This window comes from Acartia tonsa, chromosome 2, assembly GCF_053477335.1.
Source record: "Acartia tonsa isolate MP-2025a chromosome 2, ASM5347733v1, whole genome shotgun sequence".
In the NCBI taxonomy this organism is placed as follows: Eukaryota; Metazoa; Arthropoda; class Copepoda; order Calanoida; family Acartiidae; genus Acartia; species Acartia tonsa.
Window position 1 is genome coordinate 60,926,507 of NC_137261.1, and position 25,213 is coordinate 60,951,719.

The following is a 25,213-nucleotide window of genomic DNA, read 5'->3' on the forward strand; positions in this document are numbered from 1 at the left end:
CATTGTCTTATCCCTTCAGATCCCTGTTTTTTTATCCTCCTACCTTTTATAGAATCTGATAATTAGCTGCGATGCTTAGCTCAGATATGGTTAAGATTATGATTTATGACACAAAATAAAATATTAACAGGGAAGGGAAATAAATTCGCAAAAAGTCTTTCTTTGTACCAAACAGATTTAGACTTCTATAGACTTCAATACGTTGATATACAGTGGAAAATTTGTCGTTAATATAGGTTACTAATACGGACCTCATTTATTGGTTGGTACGTTAATCTAGTAGGAGAGAGGGAATGGGGTTTTGAGGGGATATCGTTATTTTAGCCAGCTGTGGGTCTCACTTTATTACATGAAAGTATTACCAATGAACAAAAATAACATTTACTTTTAAAAATACTTTTAGCTCTCTAAGATAGCGATCTAGCCAATAATCAATCATGCTCTCTTATTAAAATGCGTTAAAAAGTTATTATGTATTTCTATATTTAGCGTTTTAACTTCTAAACTTTTTTCTTAACGCAGAGCATACTACATTTTCCAAAGTCGCTTTGAAACAAGATTAGAACTAATTCTCAGCCATGAAATCATGTATAAAATCGCATTACAGACAATCTACCACAAATACTTAAATATATTTTAAAATTAGCCTAAGTTAGGTTAAAGTCAGTCCAGGAGAAGAATTTAAAGAATTATTGCCACTTCAATAGATTAAAATCAATGGTGCAAAAGTTTGAACAGTGCTAGTTGTCCCAGCTTAATTCATATCCAAAAGTTTTATTCAAATTTTTTTTAGGATTTGAAAGAAGAAAAGTTTCAAGACCCTAATTATGATATGAATGCTAGAAACAGGTAGAAATCTATTTTCATCTATCTACCTGTCTATCTATACATTCATTTATGTATCTATTTATCCATTTTTCTACTTATAAATACCCACTGTTGAAAATGATTGAAAATATATAAATAAGCCAGTCCTTTTATATCTATCCATCTTTCTATAATTCTATTTACATATATAAAAACTAACTTTCTTTATATCTATGTATCTTTCTTTCTATTGATATATCTATTTATCTATTCAAAGATACATATGTATCCATCTATCTAACTATCTTTCTATCTATTTATCTTCATATATATTTATCTATCTAAATGTCCACTGCTGAGAATTATTAATGTTTAACAAAGCATGCAAAAATATCTAAATCAGACAATCCTTTTATATCTATCTGTCTATCTATTTATCCATCTATCTACATATATCTATATCTGTATATGTCCACTGCTGAGAATTATTAATGTTTGACAAAGCATGCAAAAAGTTTGGAATTCCATTCTGACAGCAAGCCTCAAGATGCTAACCATTCTATACATAGATAGATTCAAATATAGTGGATAGATAGATGGATACACAGAGAGATAGACAGATAGATGGATAATTTGTCTGTTGAGTTGTTAGGACCTTGGCTGTCATAGTATCTATATATTCTAGATAGATAGATACATAGATAGATAGATAGATAGATAGACACACAGATAGATATATGGATAGTATGTCTGTCTAGTGGTTAGGACCCTGTCTGTCATAGTCTATTATATCTAGATAGATATAGTCTAGTTATAGTCTAGTATATCTAGATAGATAGATAGATAGACAGATAGACAAACAGATAGATAGATGGATAGTTTGTCTGTTGAGTGGTTAGTACCCTGGCTGTCATAGTCTATTATATCTAGATAGATAGATAGATAGACAGACATACAGAGAGATAGATGGATAGTTTGTCTGTTGAGTGGTAGGACCCTGGCTGTCATAGTCTATTATATCTAGTCCAATACACAAAAAGTTATCTTATGTTTTAGCAGATTTTTTAACAATCTTTTCGCAACCTTCAAAAAACGTAACTTAGATATAGTAAAGTCAGATAGGGATGGAGGGGACATTGGACTGGAAATTTAACTGACCTCAAAAGTATATAGACTATATCTGCTTTTCGTAGGCCAAAAAAATGTTAATTTTGATTTGATTGTAGAAACTAAAATAATCTTTTCGAAGGCTAGTTTTTAATCTACAATAATTGTAATTTTTTCCAGTATAGCTTTGAAACCGATTAATATCCGATGGATTAGAAATGGTTCACAGCAACAACAAAAAATTATTTATAGCATCGTATTACAGACAATATCTTACAAATATTAAAATGAAAATCATGAAATCAATAACAGTTTTAATCTCATGATTTTTCAATTTAATACTATGAGATTAATAAGTATTATCACAATTAGGGATACATAATTTTTTTTGAAAAATTCTAAAAATATATTTTCTTTTTCGTACGAACACTTGCAACAGCATAAACTAAAATAAAATGAAAGGGGGGAATTTTAAATTTACAAAGTTGTCAAAAGTGATTTGAAATTGTAAAGAGGGATGGCAAAATTATTATCACGGGTACTTATATTTTGAGTAAATATTAGCTGCACAAGAATGAAAACATCCATTATTAGAATTGTGTTAAATCTACAAAAATGCTTAATGTGGTAATAAATATCAGACGTTTTGGCCAGGAATCTAAATGGATAAGACAATGGCCGATAATTTGATGTTTATCCTCGATGAGGTTACACAAATTTATTCCTTCCGAAGATTATTATTAGTGGTTGAAACGTTTGGACAATCAACTTAATAAACCAACCAATCAAAATTCAATCAAAGTTCCTAAAGTTGTTGAGCCAACGAAAAAGAAAACGTTATTAGAGGGGAAAGACTAAGTTTAATGGTCCAAAAATAGGTTCGAAGGGAAGCACCTTACTTTCAAGTTTTACTAAATTTATTTTAAAATTTGATTTTACAGCCATTTTCGAGATCTTATAGGAGACACATGTCCAAACATATAAGTATATATAATGCCATAATAAGAAAAGTTGCTAATCGTCGATGTCTAAGAAACATACATTACTTTTAAAACTATATAGAAACTACGCACTAAAAATACAAAGAGGAGGGGTTCTAAAAGGACAATTGAGCATCTTTTTAAAAAAAACTTTTGGGGGGAGGGGGAGGAGATTAAATTTAGTAATGGTATATGGATTATTGAATTTTATTTTTTTTGTCTTTGTATGTATATGTCAGATTTTTAATATTTCATAAAATTTTTAAACCCTAATTGTATAAGCGTGGCAACTCTATATCTATTTATTTTTCTCATAAGCTATTCAAAAATACAATGTTGGTCTTTTAGTCTAACTTATCGACAATTCAAGAATAATGAATATTTTTTATTATCAGAATAGCATTATTAAAAAAATCATAACTTCATGAAATAAAAAAAGAGATTCAAAGGGGAAAGTTAGTGGCTAATAAATTATTGTGCATCCCCAATGATGAAACAAAAAATTACCTCATCCGTTGATTACAATTAATTGGTAGTTGAATCGTATAGACACTCAACTTAATAAACCATCCAATCAAAATTTAATAAATGTCCTCAAAGTTTTTATGCAAACGAAAAAGAAAACGTTCTTAAACTTTGTGGACTAGTGTAATAAACATTCTAATGTTCCCTCCCTCCCTGGATTAATACGCTACTTATAATAATATCTATCTTGTTATAACCAAAGATTATATCAGAACTCACCCCCTCTCACTCCTCAAAAAGCGTTTACTACCCCTTCATTCATATTTTCAAGGACTTTTTAGGAGAGTTAATAAGATTTCTAAAAAGAATCATATTAATTTTTAAGAAAAGTATTATAGGGCAAAAGTTATTTATCGCATTTTTAGTATGGCTGAGAACCGTTCTTAATCCAGCGGACAATTATCGGTTTTGAAGCCATACTGGGAAAAAATTCGTAAAGATATCTTAAAGAATTGTCTATAAATCACAAAATGTGACAACTGTTTTATATAGCAATTCTGTATTCTAAGCTATAATTTGTTTTGAAGAGTATTATTCCTTGTCACTATCTATCCCCCCTTAAGATCTCTCGCTAAAACCCCCCATAAACCCAATTTTTTAGGGAACATTGTTTGAATATTGATTTTATATTTAACCCTTTTTCCTCCCCTCCCATCAAATTCTCTCTTTTTTTTAATAGCGCAGCTAACTTTGTTGCAAAGGGAGTACGTCAGTTTGGTTTAGTTACATATGAGAAACATGTACAAATTAAAAGGATTTTAAGGGATAAGACAATTGAAGATGAATTGATCAATATCTGCAATGATGATAAACAAAATTGTCCCTTCTGTAGATCAAAATTATTGGTGAAAAGTTTAGACAATTATAGTTTCTAGAAGCAAACTATAGGATGGACAAACATATCTTGTAAAAGCTATATCTACGTAGTTTTTTTACTTTTCTCCCTCTCTTTTTCATCTCTTTCTCATTTTCTCTTTTTCTCTCTTTTTCTCATTTTTTCTCTCTTGCTTTTTGAATAATATTCTTTAATTTGAAATTCAAAGTAATATTATACAAGATTTATATATTCAATATTACTTTTTATTGATATTCAAATCGAAAACATTACTGGTATATGAAAATACTGGGAGGGATAGGACATTGGATTGTAAGTACAACCTGCCAGGAATAAGGTATAACCAACAAGCGAAATAAATATAAAATAATATTTGGGGGGCAAATGGAGAGGTCGTCAATTTTACGATATGTTGCCCCCCAACGACAGCTGAAAAACACGTATAGGTTTCGTGATTTATTTCCGAATTAATTTCGTTATTGGTAGAAGCTGACAACCTGCAACCAAAGTTATATAATATTGTTTTATCGCATCGTATTATAGACAGATTTCTGCAAAAATTAAATTGAAAATTATAAAATTAAAAACAGCTTTTTTTAACAAAGGCCTTTTCTTATTATTTTATGATTTTTTTTAAATATTCGTGGAAAATTATCTACAGGATGTTGCTATACATAATTTTTCAGTATCGCAGTATCCAATCTTTCCCAACAATAATATAATATTCTACAGAATGGGTGATTTTTTTCATGATAAATAGTGGTATAAATCAGTTTATTGTCCATTGTCTTATCCCTGAGATCCCTGGGTGTCACCTCCCCCCAGCCAAAAGTTTTGGTTGTCAAGAGAGTGATCTATCTAAGTACAAAACTTTGTAGTGTCCACACAAAACTGTAGATAAGGGTTCAAATAGCTATTTTTAATAAAAACATCTTGAGGTACGGGACATTGGACTGTAAATTGTTACGGTTAAAACACTTCTACACTCCCCTAAAATCTTTGGATACTTTATAAGTTGGTTCAACCTAGCAGAGTCCGAACTTTTTAACCAATATATCAATCTATACAGAAGGGATAATTTTGTTTATCATCATTAGAGATATACATCAATTAATTTTGCTATGTCTTATCCCTCGAGATCCCTGCTTTTCTATGCCATTAAATGAATTTTTTCTCTTCATTGGTTGGTTTATAAAAATACAGAACTTTTAACACTATCAAACTTTTTTCATTAAATATAAAGAGACTTTATCTAATATTAGATTTGATTTACTTCTAGACTAGCGGCTACGCTCCTAACATCAAGGTTCCTAGTATTTGAAGGGGTAAGGATAAGCAACAAAATAGCGTAAAACAATCCAAAGATTTAAATCTAAAACAAACCTATCCTTAAACCATCAATTTGAAGCTTTTCTGAAATCGAGAAATCTTACGGTTAAGTATTTCGCGAAATCTTAAACTACAAACAAAAAACCTTACTTTTTTATGTAAAAGGATAAATTGATTGATGGATAGGAAATATCAATGGATAGATAGATAGAAGTTCAGGTATCTATTCAGTGGCATTCACCAGTGGGATATGAAACCATTAGGCGGTGGAAAAAAGAGGAAGGCTGGCTCCCTGACTTTAAATTTAAGGGGGTGTTGACAACCATCTACAACTCCCTAAAGCTCACCAATGTAATCTATTTATCTATCTTACAATTTGATATTCCAAAGAGCGATTGTAAAAAGTGAAAAAAATTATAATCCTTCTTTTTTGTTATAGGTATGTTTTAGAGTTAGCATCAGAAATATCACAACTGAAGATATTTTCCACAAATCAAAAAAAGTCATTTTTAGTACAAAAAGATTTGTCTTAGGAATATTATTTTTATCATATCTTTTAAATTATGATATGATAGGATACTTTAATTTGAATGGCAGAAAAAGAAGCAAAATATTCATTTCTTAGATAAAATATAGGTCATTGGGAGGGATCACTAGACTGTAAATTACACTTGTCCCAAAGTTTTATAATGGCATTTTCTTACTCTGTGACTTAAAATGCTTTGGAGATTTTTATTAAAATTTTATTGGTTTTTGCAATGATTTGAATATCCTAACGTTTCAACCACTAATTGTAATCTAGAGAATAAGTAATTTTGTGTTTCATCATTGGGGATGTACATCAATTTATAGGCCATTGTCTTATCCCTGCTATGTATCCCTCCTCGATCTAACTAAAATATTGAACATTGAAACGTAATTAAAAATTTGTAAACTCATCCCTACTATTATAAAATGCAACCACGAACATTCCTACAAATCAACCAATTTTTATATGTTATTAGTAGCAATTTAGACCACATTATGGGTTTAAAGATGTACATATTTGGTACTAAAGGTCAGTTAATTTCATTCATAATTGTAATATTTCTTGCATTTTGCTTGGGGTTATATTTAAAAAAAATGTCGTTGTTTAAGAATAACAAAAAATCTTGTTATTTTGTTTTAACACCTATCATATGGTCACTATTTATGTATTAAATATTAAAGATGTTTCTACAATAATTCAATGTTACAAAAAATAGTACTTCTATCATGCAGTCGCATGTTAAAATCATTAGGGATGTTGTAGCTCAATTAACATGTAAGGTAAAGTCTTAGAAACAATGGTCCTATTGTTAAAGGGTTGGTTGTCTTGTAATTGTAAGCGAACTGTTATATAGTAAATTTATAATCAAAATTTATTTGAGGCATATTAAAAAAACAATACAAATAAAGAAATTTACTCTTTGTGATACTTGTAATAATATACAGACGAATAGACTATTAGACATACAGACAGACACACTAATAGAGTAGATGCGCTAATAAAAAAAAAATATTCAGCTGTTTTGAAAGCTACTCATATAGCTAATGGTTCAGCACTCACCAAAAGAGAAGCGCGCTTTATCATTTTTATTAATTAGAAGGATCCTTTCAATGAGCAGTAGTTTTCAGGGATATAGGGGAAGGAAAATGGACGATAGTTTAATCTTCCTTCCATCATTTTTCAAAGCTAATTTTCTGGGGAAAGTAAGTAGTGTAGATTAATATTATGAGTAATTTAACAAATAAAAAAAATACTATATTGACGGACATACAGACAGACAGACAAGCTCAGACAAATTGACAGAAAAAGCATAATAATATGGATAGATTAAAAACTTAAAGATGGTCTAATGAACATTAATAACATATAAAAAGACTTTAACCTTCCTAGGACCTACTTTACCTAAACTGAAAACTTGATCGGATCAGTGCAGTGGTAAAATTTTTTTAAATATTTTGTATTAATGAACTAATTATAAAGTAGTTAAGCTACGTTTATCCTTGCTAATAAAAGACTATTAAACCTTTACATGACTTCTGAAAAGTTCATTCAAACTCCTGAATGAAACAAAAATAGGGTTTCAATTATTATAATTACACAAATTATACACTTTTTGACATTGAAGCGTAGCGAAGCTATTATATAATTAGGTCTGTTGGTCTTTATGCAATGATTTTCTTTTTATAAAAGTACAATACATTAGGAATTTAAAGGGATAAGATAATGGCCGAAAAATCCATGTATATCCGCAATGATGATACACAAAATTACCCGTCTGTCGATTACAATTAGTGTTAAAACGTTTGGACACTCAACGTAGTCAACCAACCAATCAAAATTATACAAAAGTCCTCAATGTGGTTAAGCCAACAAATAAGAAAACGTTATTAGAAGACTTTGGGGACTAGTGCAATAAACATTAAACATCCCAATATCCCCTACCTCACTATTCTATTTTCGTAAGTTTGTTATTTACAGGGCTTAAGAAAAAAATTACTCACCCCCCTACCACCCTTTTTATTTTCAATTTATTTTTGGAATAAGGGAGAATTTCTAACACCAAATTAAACCCTTTTTTAAACGCTGCGCTTCTTTTGAACATATACATACTTGTTTAGTTAATTATATATGTTATATGACAGCTTAAAACATTAATAAGAAGTTATCAATGGACATTTTAAGTGATTCATTTATTTAAGATACTTTAATTAAATTGTTAAAAAGGACTATTTAAACTTTAATATTGTTTTATTTTCAACTAGAAGCTATTGGTACAGCCGTTTTAAGATATTTAACAACATTTATTAACTTCGAAAAAAAATATGAGAGCCCCCTTTTAAGAGAAGCTTTTTCTAGTCCTAGGCAGGCTTTTACCCATTTTATAGGAGGTTTTATTCTCCCCCTTCCCCAATAAATTGAATCTTTTTCTTTAATGTAATGTTAGACTATTTGTTGTTTAAGCCAAGCATAAATCTATCCATAAATCATACAACCAAATAATTGATATATTATTACATGGATGGTGCACCAGATTTTCTTGTACTCCAATAAAGTTTAACTCGCGGTTAGCTAAAATGACGATACCTCCTATCTGCCCCATCCCCTTAACTCCTGCTGGATGAACAAACTGATCAATAAATGAGGTCCACATTATCAACTTAAATTGACGACAAAATTTTCCCTGTCAATATATCCACGTATTCTTTATCCATTAACCTAACAATATAAAGGATTTCTAATATTTCTACCAATTTGTTTAACATATAGCAAAACAAGAATAAACTTTAATACAGAAAATAAAAAAAAAATATTTTATAATCCTGTTCTGTCATCCTATTTCATAAGTTTATCTCCATTGTCTTCTCTCTAAAGATTCCTGAAATTAATTGGTATAATTTGTTAGTTTTGCTAGGACATACTTTTACTCAATTTGCTGGCAGCCAGGTATAGAAGAACAGGAACCTGGGAGGGAAATGTTTATTCAAGTAAAAAAAACTCAAAAATTTTTTTTTAGATTACAATGGACTTATTATTATTACTTGGATCTTACACCAGATTATCATGTACTCGTATAATGTGAAAGTTGTAGTTTCTAATAATAATCAAAATAACAAACAATAAAAGTACCTAACGAGATTTTGAACCAACGAATAAGAAAACGTAACAGATAAGTGCAGTTTATCGTTGATTGTCCTATCCCCAAATCCTTGAATATTTACCACTTTGCCGCAGTCTCAAGAGAACAAGAAAATGAGAGAAAAAAAGAGATATAGAAGGAAATAGAGAAAGGAGAGAGAAAGAGAAAAAAGAGAGGAAGGGAAAACAATACCTGTAAGAGGACAGACATGGTTGCCAAACAAAAATATGCAGGGATATAAAGGGATAAGACAAATGCTGAAAAATTGATGTACATCCCCAATGATATTCCGTCTGTAGTGATTAACACGTTTAAACCTCAACTTAATAAACAAGCCAATCAAAATTCAATAAAAGTCAAGCCATCGAATAAGAAAACGTTATTATAAAACGTTAAGGACAAGTGTAATAAAGCTATTGAAGTCATTTACTTGGTATTGCAGCAGTAGGTTCATTTTTAATGTATTTTTGTTTAAAAGTTGGCAACCTCAAATAAATATAATCCACACTGTATTTGCAAATTTGTATAAATAGTAGATGATATATCTATCAATCTATACAATTCATTTACAAATATCTATCTATCAAAGTATCCTGTTTTGATAAATATTTAAAAGGAAACACAATCAGCAAAAATCGAAACAACTACTATTTCTTATTTATAACACTAAGTGGCTACACTGTAGAGGCCTCTAGGTGCATTTGAGTGTTTATGGGGGGCTGAGTTGATCCTCCAAAAAAATGATTTTTTAAAATATGTTTTTTTTGTGGGGGAGGGTTGAGGTACCCTCATTGAAAGTAATTTTAAATCTTTTCTGGACCTATGAGAAGCTTCACTGTAACGTAGAACCATATCGGTCCACCGGTTAGCAAGATCCTTTGGTATAAACACACAAAGGCATAGACAGACATACATCCTGTTACTTTTATATAAGAATACTAATTCAATTTATTATCCTTATTTTAACATTAATCCCCAAAAGTACGTACATGCCAAAAACCAATAAAATTGGCCAAAAAGAATTACGTTTGCGCAGAGGTTGGACATTAAAGTTTGAATTTTGTTTGTTTTATTGTTACTACATGCTGGGGCAGGGGTGTCCATGCATTGTAGTCAATAAAGAAGAATGGATATAGAACATAGGTGGATATTAGGATAGGGGAATTTATGTTGCTAAAAAGGAGCTTCAGTAGGAGGGGATGGGATGGGGGTTATCGTTATTTAGCCCGCTTTTCAATTTATTAGAGTACATGAAAATCTGGTGTAATGTCTAAGTAATAATATATATATTTATAGAATCAAAATTATAACAAAATAGAGAAATTAGGAAATAAGAAATTGGCAATCAATGTACTTCCCCAATGAAGATAAACATAACTACCCTTCCTTAGAAATAAAAAAAATTGAAGGTTTGGTGTAGTTTTATCAAACTATCAAGAGATAAGAAAAATTCCCAGTATTTTTAAACTAACGAATGCTAGAACATTCCATCCTTCCCAGAACGTAAAATAAAAATTTAATTTGATTTAAACTTTACTGAAAAGTTATGTAGGCAATAAAACATTTTTAAAAATCTTCTAAAAGCATTTTTCATAATGTATAAACGCTATGGTATGGTATATGCTTTAGCTCTAACCGTTTTTACTATGCCCCTAGAATATCATATTATGTAGGTGTTTCAAAATATCAAAACTTTTTAACATTAATTATCCTGTGTTAATCTGCCCTCACCCAAAAAAGCTCAAAACCTACTGAGGACATTATTGAAGGTAATTACAAATGATCTTCCAATGTGTTATAATTAATGGATATATTATTACTTCGATCCTACATCAGATTTTCATGTTATTAAATGAATGAAAAACGCAGTGTGTAAAAATAACGATATCTTCATCCACACCCTAATCCCCTACCCTCCCTTTCTATTAGATAAAAGAACTGACCAATAAAGGGGCCCCATTTTAGCAACCAAAATTGAGGACAATTTCTCCCCTTTCATAAACTCCACGTATTTACTAAATCCAATATTTCAAGATTAATATTTATTTGTATTTTGTAGCTCCTCGTAAAATTGTTTACATATGACCATTTCGTGTTTTCTGTCTGTATACCATGAATAGATGTAGTATATACATGGATAATGAGAATTTGTCGTCAATTTAGCTTGCTAATATGGACCCCATTAAATGGTCAGTTCTTTCATCCATTTGGATTGGAGGGGAAAGATATCGTTTTTTTTGTTATAAGTATTTTTAAAAGGGTTTATCTATAATACAAAGTAGAACGATGTCTGTCCGTCTGTCTGTCCGTCTGTCCGTCTGTCCGTCTGAAGCTTAAGATCTCGGTAACCGCTGAACCGAATGGGCTCTACTCTTCAGGGAATATACCTACTGGTCCTGTGGTGGTTTTAAGCTATTTTCTTGGGGGGTGGGACACCCCCAACCCCCCCAAAAATGAAAATTTACCCCCCCCCAAAAAATACTCCTGGTGCTGCTGGTGCAGCTGCTGGTGCAGGTGCAGGTGGTGCAGCTGGTGCTGCTGGTGCTGGTGCAGAAAATTATTTTTTTTCTAGGGGCAAAGCCCCTAGAGGCTAGGGGCGAAGCCGCTAGTTTACTAAAATGTAAAACACAAATAGATTGTTAAACTGAATATCAAAAAGACTTTTAGAATTAGTATTTGAGTTATTTGTTAAAAGCCTTTGTGCTTTAAAAACCTTCTTACATTTTGGGTCTACTGATTTTCTATCATAATATCAAACCATATATGATATAGCATAGCTTGTCAAATGAATTATAAATTCTTTATTGAATATAAACTACTCTATGTTATATTTTAATCAAAAATAACAAAAATTTGTTTATTCCCTTGGACTGTTGTGTGTAAGTGTGTGTGTTTATGTGTGTATTTTCAGTGTGAGTTTGTGTGTGTGTGTGTGAGTGTTTGCAATATTTTGCATGAGAAAATTGGAGTTTTGCACGAAAAACATTAACCACTGTGTCAAAAGTTTCAACAGTGCAAAATTTGCGGAGTTTTGACTAATACACAACATAAACAATGAACAGCTATGTAAAGGTCATTTAACCAGCCGATCAAATGATGTACATTCCCAATGATTATACTCAAAATCACCGTTTCTGCAGATACATTAAGTGGTTGAACATTCAATTTAATGAACCAATCCATCAAAACTGAATTAATGTCTCCAAAGTTTTTTAGCAAACATAGATTAAAATGCTTCTTTGAAAAGGCTGTTAATTTGTACAATCCAATCAAAATTTAATAAAGGTCCCAAATAATTAAACATTTTAATTAAACTTTGGGTACCAGTTAGTTTATTGGGTACCATTTTTTCCCACTGTGTTATTTCTTATGTCCATCAACACTCACTAGGCTTTTAATTTCTTGCTATCCAGTAAAAAAACTAGTGCTATCTATCTTTCTATCTATCTATTTATCTCTTTACCTATCTATCTAACTTTCTACTAATTTATCTATCTTTGTATTTATTTATATAACTTTCTATTTATCTTTCTACCAATCTATCGTTCTATCTATCTTTCTACTTATCTTTCTATCTAACTTTCTACATACATATCTTACTATCTATCTTTCTACCTATCTATCGATCTAACTTTTTACATATCTTACTATCTATCTTTCTACCTATCTATCGTTCTAATTTATGTCTATCTTTTTTTTCTATCTTACTATCTATCTTTATCCCTATCTTTCTATCTAACTTATTTAAACACATAAAATCAATTAGTTTACAAGTTTATCCATCAATCTATTAAACAGACAGCTAGCTAGATATCTATCTGGAAACCAAAGCTAGCAAGGAACGTAGATAGATAGATAGCTAATCCTGCAAGGAGATTCGCTTCATTTGTTTTGTGCAACTCTAAATTTTACAGATTTTGTTTGTGTGTGTTTTATTGTTTTTTTTAGTAGCAATTTTGTTTGGATTTGAAATCTGAACGGTATGGAGGAAAGAAGAATTTATAAGCTGCTGTTAAAGTTTTTGAAGGGGTTCTCTTTTTTGGGGAGGAGTGGTAATCAACCACCCCCCCTCCCCCATTTTTGATTTAAAAAGAAAAATTTTATTTCTCTTAGGCGGGTGGTGGTATTCAAATCCCAAAATAGTTATAAACCTTCCCAGATTCTATGAGAAGCTACATTGTGAAGGCGATGGTTCAGCGGTTAGCAAGATCCTTCGGTACAGACAAATAGATATACAGACAGACATCCTGTTACTTTAATAAAAGTATTTAGTTATTATGATTATTAATGTGTTTAGGTAAGTTAATGAATCTCGAGGATTCATGGAGAGTACATTGGACAGAAAACTGTTTACTGGTACTAATAGTTTAATGAAAACGCTCTTTCATTGGTTTGCTTCAAATCTTTTAATAATTTGAAAATCTTGATTAGTTGGTTCACAATACTCTAGTTCAATCTTTTCAATTAGTATTTCATTCTACTGAAGAGGTAATTTTGTTTTAAATCATTAGAGATGTATTTAAATTAATCGTCAAATGTCTTATCCATTAAGATTTATGATCTAATTCATAAACTACATTACTAACAGTATTTGAATATAAGACATACTAAATTATTTTGGAATTGAGTAGAGAAAATTGTATGGCGAAAGAAACATAGTCCATAGACACATATAAATGTTGAAATCAAAGATTGAAAGGTTTTATGTATATATAGATAGTATCAAAAATCTCTGAAAATGACGTCGATGAATTTTAAGGAAATTTATATTGAAAAAAAGTTCCGTTTTGAACTTTAATTTTCCGTATTTTGATTACCCTTAACTTAATTAAAAATCAATAGTAATTATTTTCTTCACAATTTTGAATAATTTTTAAAGGTTAATTGATTAGCTAGGTTTCTTAATTTTTAAATTTTAAAAACAGTATAATACAGTTAATAAATAATACATTAATTTAAAGGATTAAATACGATTTCACTGAAATCCCATTTGGACCTTGATAAAGCCGTTTTGACGCTGATTTTGAATTAGTTTAGATTAAGCAAGGGTTAGAACAGTCATAAAGTAAAAGTACCTCATAGGACTACTTTGGGTATCCCTTCATGATTTGGTTAATGACATACATATATAGTAGATACTGGTTTCTAGTAGTTATTTAAATATTAATAGATGCAGAATTAGCTTCCTGACCCTTCTATGGTACTTATATTCATTTAAGTATGTAAGGTTTTTTACATAAAGATACTTGGCATGTTGGAGTATTTTTATAGAGTTATTCTAGAGTTACAAAAAATATGGAAAAATTAATCGAAATATTATTACTTAAATGTTGCACCCGATTTTTAGTTACTCTAATAAAGTGAAAATCGCAGCAGGCTAAAATAACAATACTCCTCATCCATCTTCTTTATCCCATACTGGATGAACCAAATAACCAGTAAATGAGGTTCATATTAGCAACCTAAATTGAAGAGTTTCCATAATATTCACTTATAATTTATATTCATCGAAATTTTGTTTTTTTAATTACACTTCATTGCACGTTTTTGAGCTATCTAAATTTTTTTCTATTATTGGCTACCTAAGGTTTTCCTCTCTCTCTCTCTCTCTCTCTCTCTCTCTCTCTCTCTCTCTCTCTCTCTCTCTCTCTCTCTCTCTCTCTCTCTCTCTCTCTCTCTCTCTCCTCTCTCTCTTTCTGCCTTCATAAGAAATTATGCAAATAAATTCATTTTCAACTATTTTTCTCTGTCAACGCCCCAGCTACTATCAGCCCCCCTTTCCTTTTATTTCGTGGGGAGGGTAAAGGTATGTTAGCTCCCCCGCTGGGCTAAAAGGGTGCTTTGTCTAAATATTGCCAATACTATGAAAATAAATCACTTTTAAAAAATGCTTTACTATTATTGCTACTTTTGGTATCAGTACAAGATTAATATTTTTGCGAGGTATTGCGTTTCTTTAAGCTTTTCAACAATTTCACTTTCCAGTAAAGCTTGGAAACCAATTAATATCTAATTTATTAAAACCGTTTATGAGCCATTCTGAAAAATCATATTTTAGGCAATTTTCCATAAAAAGTAAAATAATAAGGATTATTCTAGTTTTGTTAGCCCGGGACTATTTTTAAAATTTAAATATGTGTATAAATAAAACAAAATTAAGACTGATTTTATTCAAAATGTAATTTTTCCAGCTCTAAAATTAATTTAGACCACGTAAGGAAATAAGAGCAAAAAATTGAACGGCTGTTTTTAACATCTTAGCATTTTAGTAATATAACAATAAGGTACAAGGCTGAAAAATCATGCATTTTACTGTTATTTTAGGATACCAGTCAGTTTTTAGAACCATCTTTTTCAGTGTAATAGAAACCAGGAAGTGGCCGGTAAATGAAACAAAAGAGGTGGCCATTTTTGGTGGAAAAATTCAAAGCATTTTCTATGCCTTTTGATTTTTAATCATTTTTATTTCCCCTATACTAAAAGCAAAGTTTTTCTATAATTAGGGTCTGTTCGTCTGTCTGTAACGGTAGTCTCTTTTCAACAATTGACCGGTCTTATCCTTTGATTTCACTTGAAGGTCAAAACAATGACCTTAACTCACAAGAAAGAATGGAACAATAATTATGCGTTGCCTTAATAAATATTGGAAATTTTATTGAATTGTGATTGGTTGGTTCATTAAGTTGAGTGTCCAAACGTTTCAACCACTAATTATGACCTATAAAAGGGTTAATTGTATGTATCATCATTGGGGATGTACATCAATTTATCGGTCATTGTCGTATCTCTGGCCTTAAATATTAACTCCTTGTAAGTGAAACTGGTAAAATAAATTTGTCCGACCACAATAATAACATACCATGGACATTTCCATACATTCTAGACATATTTTAGAGTACCCAAACATTATCTTTCATCCAAAACTTTGGGTACTTTTAATAAATCTTGAATGATCGGTTCAAACAGGCAGTGGCAAAACTTTTTATCGATTTTAATCTAATATAAGGATTAATTTTCTATTACTATTACGAATATAATTATCGTCCATTGTCTTATCCTTTGAGATTCCTGTAATTTTGGCTCTTGTGCAAGGTTATAACTTATAACTCCGAATAAATGAAAATAGCCTAAAACCATGTACTGTAAAAAAAACACCCCATAACGACTTAAGAGTGGTCACGATCCTACAACTTAAAAGATTCTCAACTTAAAATATCACATATAATTTCTGATATTCTAAATATATATATTTATATTTATATATTAGATGTTTATGATTACTCTATAATTAATTATGTCTGTTGGATGGTTGGATGGCTAACTGAGAAAATAAAAACATAAAGGCTAATGGCTTTATTACTTTTTTAGTAGCAAAGCTACTTCTACGGCTATATTATGACGGTAAGTCCATCCGTTACACTATCGTTATTGACTACTTTTAAGGAGTTGAATTATAACTGCATTATTATAACTCCTTCTTTTACTAAGAATTTTCTCTATTTTCACTGTATAATGATTTACTTAAAAATTCAGTTGCCAGCCAAATAATGCCTTCTAAAGTTATCTAAAATTAGCGGCTAACTGTAAAGGAGAAACATATCGGTTCAGCGGTTACCAAGACCCTTCAGTAAAGACAGACAGACACTCACAGATCCTATTACTTTAATATATTCGTATTTCAATTAACACTAAAATATTTTTTCCCCCAAATTCTGTTATGTTAATTTTTGGAGGAAATGAAGGCTTGTAAATCTATTGTGATACCACTTCATTAAATGACACAAGAACCAGGTTTAAGACAACTCTCTTGACCAACAAAAAATTCAATTTATTCACAATAATCAAATTGTTCAAATATATTTTGTGATATACTGTAAGGTGTCTTTGTCTGAAGTTTATGATCTCAATAACTACTAAGATGAAGGAAATCTTCTCCTTAGAGAAGCTTCACTTTGGTCCCGGGATGGTTTTAGGCTATATTTATGCCGATTATATCCATCTCTAAACATAAATCTTAAATAAAAACTAGGTTAGCAACCGCTAGTTATAAGAAAAAGCCAAAGGGGACATTGTAAATTATAACCACAGCCTATTCCATGTTGGCTCAAAATACTTTGAGGACTTTTATCAACCCTTGATGAGGGAGAACAAATTGAAATTATCCAAACTGTTTAACCAATAATTTTAGTCTAAAGGGGGTAATTTTGTTCGTTATAATTTGGAATGGATATGGTTCTTTATACAAACATTTTAATGGTAATAAATTCGTCTGTAAGTCCTAATAGATTGTGAAAATATAAAAAAAAATTGGGAAAATTTTGAACACACAGAAAATCCATCGCAAAATGTAATTGTTCTTAATTGAAAACCTAATCATTTATTCTTGTTAATATTTTGTTTGTATGTCCATCTGTTTGTCTGTCTGTCCACATTTATGTCCGTCTTTTTGTAAATGAAGTGGTTCTACGTTATACCATAAGTAGCGTAGTAATAATAATAAAAATAGATATTGGAATTGTTAATAAATCAATATTTGTGACGTTAATATTTACTAGCGGCTACGCCCGGCACTTGATGGATGGTGGATATCGACCCCAAAAAGTAAAAAAATGTGAGTATTTTTTTGCTTAATTTTTTGGGGAGTGTGAGGATTCCCTTCCCTATATTAATAGTTAAAAACATTCCCAAAGCTATAATGTAAAGAAGGACAATAATGGTTTAGCGGTTTGCAAGATCCTTTTGTACAGACAGACACACAGACAGATGTTGTTACTTAACATATAAGGTTCCCTTTAAAAAATATTATATAAGTTTAATATTGCTGAGCTACTTATGGACATAATTGTCTTTGTTTATATTTTTGTTATGCACGAAGAAGCTTGGATATTTATCAATTTGTCCAATTAATTCCTATAAGATGGACATTACAATTTGTAACAAAAAATGTGGGTTGAGCGAATGATTAGATTTTTACTCTCTTTAAAAAATTGTTTTTTTTCTTGAATGGCTTCGAAACCGTTTACTATCCGCTGGATCAGAACTGGTTTCAGCCATACTAAAAATCATGTTTTGCTTTGTGATACAGACAATTTTATCAAAATAAAATCATAAAATGAATAACAGTTTTGTTAGCCCAGCGCTTAGGCCACTCGGTACTAACAAAACTTTATTTTATCTTTTAACTTTTCATTTTAATATCCGCGGAAAGCTGTCTATAATACGATGCGATAAATAATTATTAAAGTAAACAAAAACAAGTTCAACTTCCCGACTGAAAACATAAAGGAGTAGACATTTAAATTAATTTATGGCGAAACAACAAGAACAATCAGAAGTCATTGGTGGAGAGGTTTGTACACTTTTATTTTAAACAACCCAATTAATATTTAGTAAAATTTCCCAATTAATTCATTCATTGGAAAGATATGTTTATTAAACTTTGGGGTATAATTTACAGTAAACCGTTTCAAGCTACTTTAGATATAACCGCAAAATCCACGAACTCTTAGACGAATATCATAAAGGACGTACAACAATCAATAAGTTATAGAGAAGCTGCGCTTCCAAATAACAAGTATTTTTTGTAGTTCTGGTCTGTTAAGTTTTTGTTTAATTATTTGTTGACGGTAATGTTATTTTTTTCAGGGAAGCTTTAACATAAAGTTAGTGAAATTAGGACTTTTCCAGTATGGCTTTGAAACCGATTAATATCGAATGGATTAGAACCAGTTCTCAACCATACTGAAACACCACGAATAGCATCGAATTACAGACACTTGTCAATAGTGCGTTGCGATAAATAACTACTATTGTCTAATATAATGAATAAACTACGAATTTTTAGCAATTTAGCAATTTAACCCTTAACGGTCGGGGGGGGGGCGTTGAACGCCCCCCCATCCGGTTTTTTCTATCTCATTTTCTGTGTGTGAAAGATAAAGAGCCTAAACTGCTTGACTTTTTAAGTATGGGTATGACACATAACTGAGAGTTGGAATTTTTTGAATATCTCCATCCTGGCGGGCACAGGATGCCAGCAAACCTGGCAGGGTCATCCAGGTAAAGAACAAAAATTTGTTTTTGATTTAAACAAAGCATTTTATCTTACCAAAATACTAAAATATCCTCTAGTAGTACATCCTCATATTAAATACAGGTGTTCAAGTCAATTTCAGGTTCCAGGTATGATCCTGCAGGTCCTGATCCTCCAGGTCTCAAGAAATCTTTAAAATGCTCCTGTGGCCGCAATTTTTGACTTAGAGACTTCAAATTTTAAACTTAAGCTTTTCTTACATGTCTTCACAATGTATTAAAATTTCATAAAGATCCGCCGCCGTTTTCCCGCCGACCGCCGACTGCGGCGGCTGGCAGCTGCCAAGTACAGCTGCGGCCGCTGAAACTTATGTTTTGATATTTCAAATATAAAATTTAAATAAAATAAACATTTTCTGAAAAAAAAATTTTCTTCTAGCTTTAGAAATAAAAAAATTACAGCCGTTTGAAATTTTTAAGTAAAAAAGGACCTAAAAACAAAGGTTGTTAAATAAAAGAGTGAAGGAAGCGGAAATTGACCTTGACTTACTTAAGGTCGGAAATTCACCATAACACAGAGGACTTGCACAAAAAATTTTAGCCCTCTAGCTCTAATAGGAACTGAGATAATGAGGGGGGGCGTTGAACGCCCCCCCCCCCCCCCCCCGACTGATTAAGGTGCGGCAAGGGGCCCGACTGTTAAGGGTTAAAGTTGTACAGGATTTATAATAATTTTTATGTGTTTTTCAATAAAAAAATATAGATTAAATTATTACTATTAAAACAAATAATAACAATGGTTTTTGTCCAAATAATGATCTTACATTACTTTTTGAAAAGTACTTAGTTTTTTAGGATCTTCATACATTAATCATGTTTTTTATATGATATTTTAATTTAAACATGTAATTTTTTTAATGATTTTTTTAGGACACTTTTGTTTTTGTTTTAAAAAATCTATGAATATATGTAAATAATAGATAGAAATTATTTAGACAAAAAAGATGGATAGAAAAATATACAAATAGATAAATTGATTGATTGATAGATGAACAATAAATAAATAATCCCAATGAGTTAAACCTATCTATAATACAAAGTAGAACGATGTCTGTCTGTCTGTTTGTTTGTAGCAGAGGAACTCGCTAACCGCTGAACCGACCGGGTTCTCCTTTACAGGGTAGCTTCTCATAGGTCCCGGGAAGGTTTAAACTATTTTCTTGGGGGTTGGGACACCCCTAACCCCCCCAAAAATGAAAAATATCCCCCCCCAAAAAAAAAAAAATTATCAAACCTCTATGGGCAAGTTTATGTCTGTAGTTTAAGATTTTGATGATCCTTAAACTGATCGAGTTCTTCATTTGAGAATCTTCCAATAGCTCGCGGGACGTGTTTAGGCTATTTTTCTACCCTTCCATCCCATACCTAAAATATGCTAGAAGCGCAGCCGCTAGTATGAGATTTAAAAATGAAGAAAAAAAGATAGATATATATAGAGAGAGATGGATATATTATTACGTGGATGTTACACCAGATTTTCATACTCTCTAATAAAGTTAAACTCACAGCAGTCTAAAATGACGATACAGCCATCCACCCCTTTTACCTCCCTTTACTGGATAAACGAACTGTCCAATAAATGAGTCCTATGTTAGCAACGTAAATTGGCGAAATGTTTTCCCTGTCATAATATCCACGTATACTTTATATCCATTTATAAAGATATCAATAAAACAATTTATAAAGGTGAGATCACACCACACTATTTTCAATATCCTCTGGTACAAAAATCATTGCAATGTGAATAATTTCAAATGCTAAGCTGCAGGAAAGCCTTGATTGTAAGACAGCCGGGCTTGATTATTATATCAAATTATCATATAGGGCACAGCTTCCGTTATATGGTGGCACCCCACAACCTAATATTTGCCACTGAATATGGCCACTGTTAGACTAAGGAGTATAGGCTGATGTGTGATCTTACATTGTTTTTGTCGATTCAAAGTTTTATAACCGAATTCTCTTATGCATAGGCCCTTGATTGGGTTGTACAAACTATCAAGGGTGATTTGCAAGGAGGGAGGGAACATTAGGCTGTTTATTACACTAGTCCTTAAAGTTTTATAATAACGTTTTCTTGTTCGTTGATACAACAACTTTTGGGACTTTTAACGAATTTTGATTGGTCGGTTAAATTATTGTCCAAACGTTTCAACCACTAATTGTAATCTACAGAAGGGGTATTTTTGTGTACTATCATTTGGGATGTACATCAATTTTTCGGCCATAGTCTTATCCCTTTAGATCCCTGGGTGATTTATTATTCAATTATTAAGATCCCTCAAATGATAAAGTTTTTCTAATACATAATAGCAGCTTTTGAGTTTAATAGGGAATCACTAACCCACTTCCCTAAATCATTTTTTTCTCCCCCTCTATCTATATTACTTTCCCCCAAATAACCTATTTATAGATGGAACCTTTTTTGAGGGGGTGGGGGCGAGAAGGTTAACCAAAAATTTCACAAAAAGATTTTATTGTTTGTATAGGTCAGGGACCTTAAGGGATAGGACAATGGATGAAAAGTTTATGTGCATCCCCAATGATGATAAACACATTTATCACTACGGTAGATTGAAATTATTTTTGAGACATTGCTTCCATATTTGTAAAAGGTATCCAATCCAAAGTTTGTAAGCCAACGATTAAGAGAGCTTCTTAATAAAACTTTGGGTACCAGTAAAATTTACAGTCCAATGTCCCTCCCCTCCCTGGTATTGGTAGACCTAAAATTGTCGTTTCACCACCCATATAACCAAACTATCGTTTTATTAGTTTTCATTTTTTTAAGCGAAGCTTATCTATAACTAGGGTCGGTAGTCCGTAACGGATGATATCGGCATTTTAGAGTTGTCCTATCAAATCCTTGGCATGGAGATTCCTGTAGTAGTTAGGTTTCATTTAGAAAGCGTAGCAACTCTATAAGCGTTATCAGAATGTTCAAACGTCATTTAAATTGTTTTTAACTTTTTGGCAACATTTTTAGAATATTGATTCTTAGGAAAACAAAGTACAATATTGTAAGCGAAGCTTCTCTATAATCAAATCTAAAAATGTAAGTATGTCCTTAAAAATTATCCTTTATAATAGCAGATTAGCAATAAATTTACTTGTTCCACTTATGAGCTTTGTTGTTCTTGTTAAATATAGATAGATAGAAAGATTTTTTCAAAATTATAAATTTGCTATTAAAGTTTAGAATGAAATGTAATGTTTTGACTTTTTGGCAAATTGAGAAGCCGTTTTTTTTCGAGACATATTATTTCTAGATTGTTTTTTTTATAATAGACGGCTAATTAATCTTACTTTGATTTCAATATGGTGAGCAAAGAAAGGAATTATATTACAAAAATGCTGCTTGTAAATTAACTATTTAGCCGCAGTCAACAGGCGCCAGAAAGTCAAAATTTGCAGCCATACCGCCCATCTGCAGCCGTTTCCCTCTAAAAATCAACAGTTGATGGCCGAGCTATGGTCTAAACCAATTAATTATTAAAGTGTTGTATTTCTAATTTAACTCGATTGTCAAGTTTAAATCAATTGCAACGAAGTCAAAATGGCCAGTTTAGATGTATAATTTAGTAGATACAGTATGCTTACAAAACTGCATGGTAGCGAATAAAGAGTATTGCTATTTACCTGGATGACCAAGCAAGATATGCTGGCATCCTGCGGCTGCCTGGATAAAAAAAAATTATGTTCAGTTTTAAATATGAATCAGTTTATTAGAGCCTTTTTGGAATTTTGCCCTATTCCAATTTTTTACAAACATTTTCTAACGTCAAAAATATAATTGTTATTTTCAGCTAATTAAAAAAGCTACATCGTATGAACACTTAAGTATATAGTTAGGTAGGGGGAGTAAGGAGGGGGGTCTGGTTATAAAAAATGTAGAAAGATCTAATAAAATATGGAGATGGGGTAACAAAAGTTATTATACAACACAACCAAAATTAAGTTCTAAGTTTAATCAGTTTTTAGTTTAAGACATTACTACAAGGAATCTATATCTACCAAGTTTCGCTAGTTTGATGATGACACTATATTCTTTACTAGCGGTTACCTCCCTAGCATTTTGTGGATCTATACTCAAAGATGCTAGAAAATATTTTAATCAACCCCAAGACTTAAATCTTAAAGAAAATAGCCTATAACCATCCCAGGACCAATGTGAAGTTTCCCTTAAATGAAGAAATTCATAGGTTCAGTAGTTATTTAAGATTTATGCTACAGCCAAAAAAACCTTACTCCTTTATATAATAGGATTTTTATACTTTGCAAGAACGTGTAAACACCCTAAAAAGAAAGGTTGCTAAAATCGTTACACCCATTTCAGAGATCTTTATCTTTCCACAGATTTCTCGTGATATTTCAAAATTTTTAGGCTTAATGCTAACAACAGCCTTTTTTAGGGCTTGATATCAATTACTCTTACAAAGGCCAGGGAGGGAGGGGACATTGGGCTCTTTATTACACTGGTCCTCAAAGTTTTATAACAACGTTTTCTTATTGGTATCGAAACAACTTTGGGAACTTATATTGGTTGGTTCATCAAGTTTAGTGCATACACGTAGTTTAGTAAGAAACACAGACGAACAGACTCTAGTTATATATCAGCTTCGCTACTAGCATTGATTTTAAAACATATTATTAAATTAATATCAAATCAAAATCTTAAGATTAAAACTAGAAAAATAATTTTGAAATGTGTTTCTTAAAATGAAATGTTAATTTTGAAACATCTATAAATCATGATTTTATCTTTGACCAGTTTTAAATGTGTCTTCGCCAGGGATCTCAAGGGATAAGACAATGGATGATAAATTGATATTATCCCAAATGATGATAAACAAAATAATTTCTTTTGTAGAGGACATCTTGAGTTTGGATCAACCAATCAAAATACCACAAAAGAACCCAAAGTTTTTGAACCAATGTATAATAAAATTTTGAATAATTTACAGTCCAATGTCATATCCCTTTAGTGGCGTACTTAGTGATTCACCTATGGAGGGATGGTGGGGGCGGGGGTAAATTAAATCCTAGTAGGAATTGTGATTGTTTTTAGCCCCGAGGGGCCAAAGGCCCGGGCTAACAAAATTGGTATTAATTTCATTATTTTTTATGTTAGATTTCAAATAAATTTCAAATAATTATTATTAGAACTACGCCCTTGAAATGCATATTGACCAAAGCACGGATTTATAGAGAGATGTGACTTTGTTGTTTGGGGGGAGGAATCATTACTGTGCCAGATCTGGGGGGAGGATTTTTTACTGTGCCAGATTGGGAGGGGAAAATGCCCTGGAGAAATATAGTCGCACGCAATCATAATACTTCAATATTAATTCTGGAAATATGGAACCCAGTGATCTTAAGGGATAAGACTGTTTCGGAACGCATGCCTTGCCGTTCTCGAAATCTTATCTCCAAGCCCTCCGAATGACCAACATAGCGAAGTTTACAAATGTGTATTTATTACCATGAAAACAGTGAGTCTAAAACAAAAATATAAAAATTAATTACATAAAATTAATGGTTTATTATTTTTGTAAGATCGAGGTTGCGTGATTTCAATTTAATTAAAAATATAAAATTTCTAAAAAACTTTAAATTGGCACGAAACATACTAAATCGCATCAGAAATTGATAATTTTAGATTCAAATGATCAATAAAATTAAGGAAAATATTCGTATGTCAAAAGTTAGCAATTAAATGGTCTATTTGTTGAAAAATTAATGTTTTAAATTTCTTCATGAAATTATACCATTTTACGCTTATTATTAAGAATTAAAGATAAATTCTTACCACATATGATGTCAAACTAAGCAGGAAGGCTTATTTGAGATCTTCCACGGATTAGAGCGCATGT

General features: G+C 31.2%; 1 protein-coding gene across 1 annotated transcript in view; it reads left to right on the top strand.

The window, feature by feature from the left end:
* LOC145312646 (uncharacterized) overlaps positions 1 to 25,213 on the top strand; it is a 111,947-nt gene that overhangs the window by 15,962 nt on the left and 70,772 nt on the right. Inside the window, exon 2 of the mRNA XM_080151907.1 lies at positions 794 to 849. Within this exon, the coding sequence (XP_080008033.1) occupies positions 837 to 849 (13 nt within the window). The 5' untranslated portion in view covers positions 794 to 836. The remainder of the gene's footprint in view (positions 1 to 793; positions 850 to 25,213) is intronic.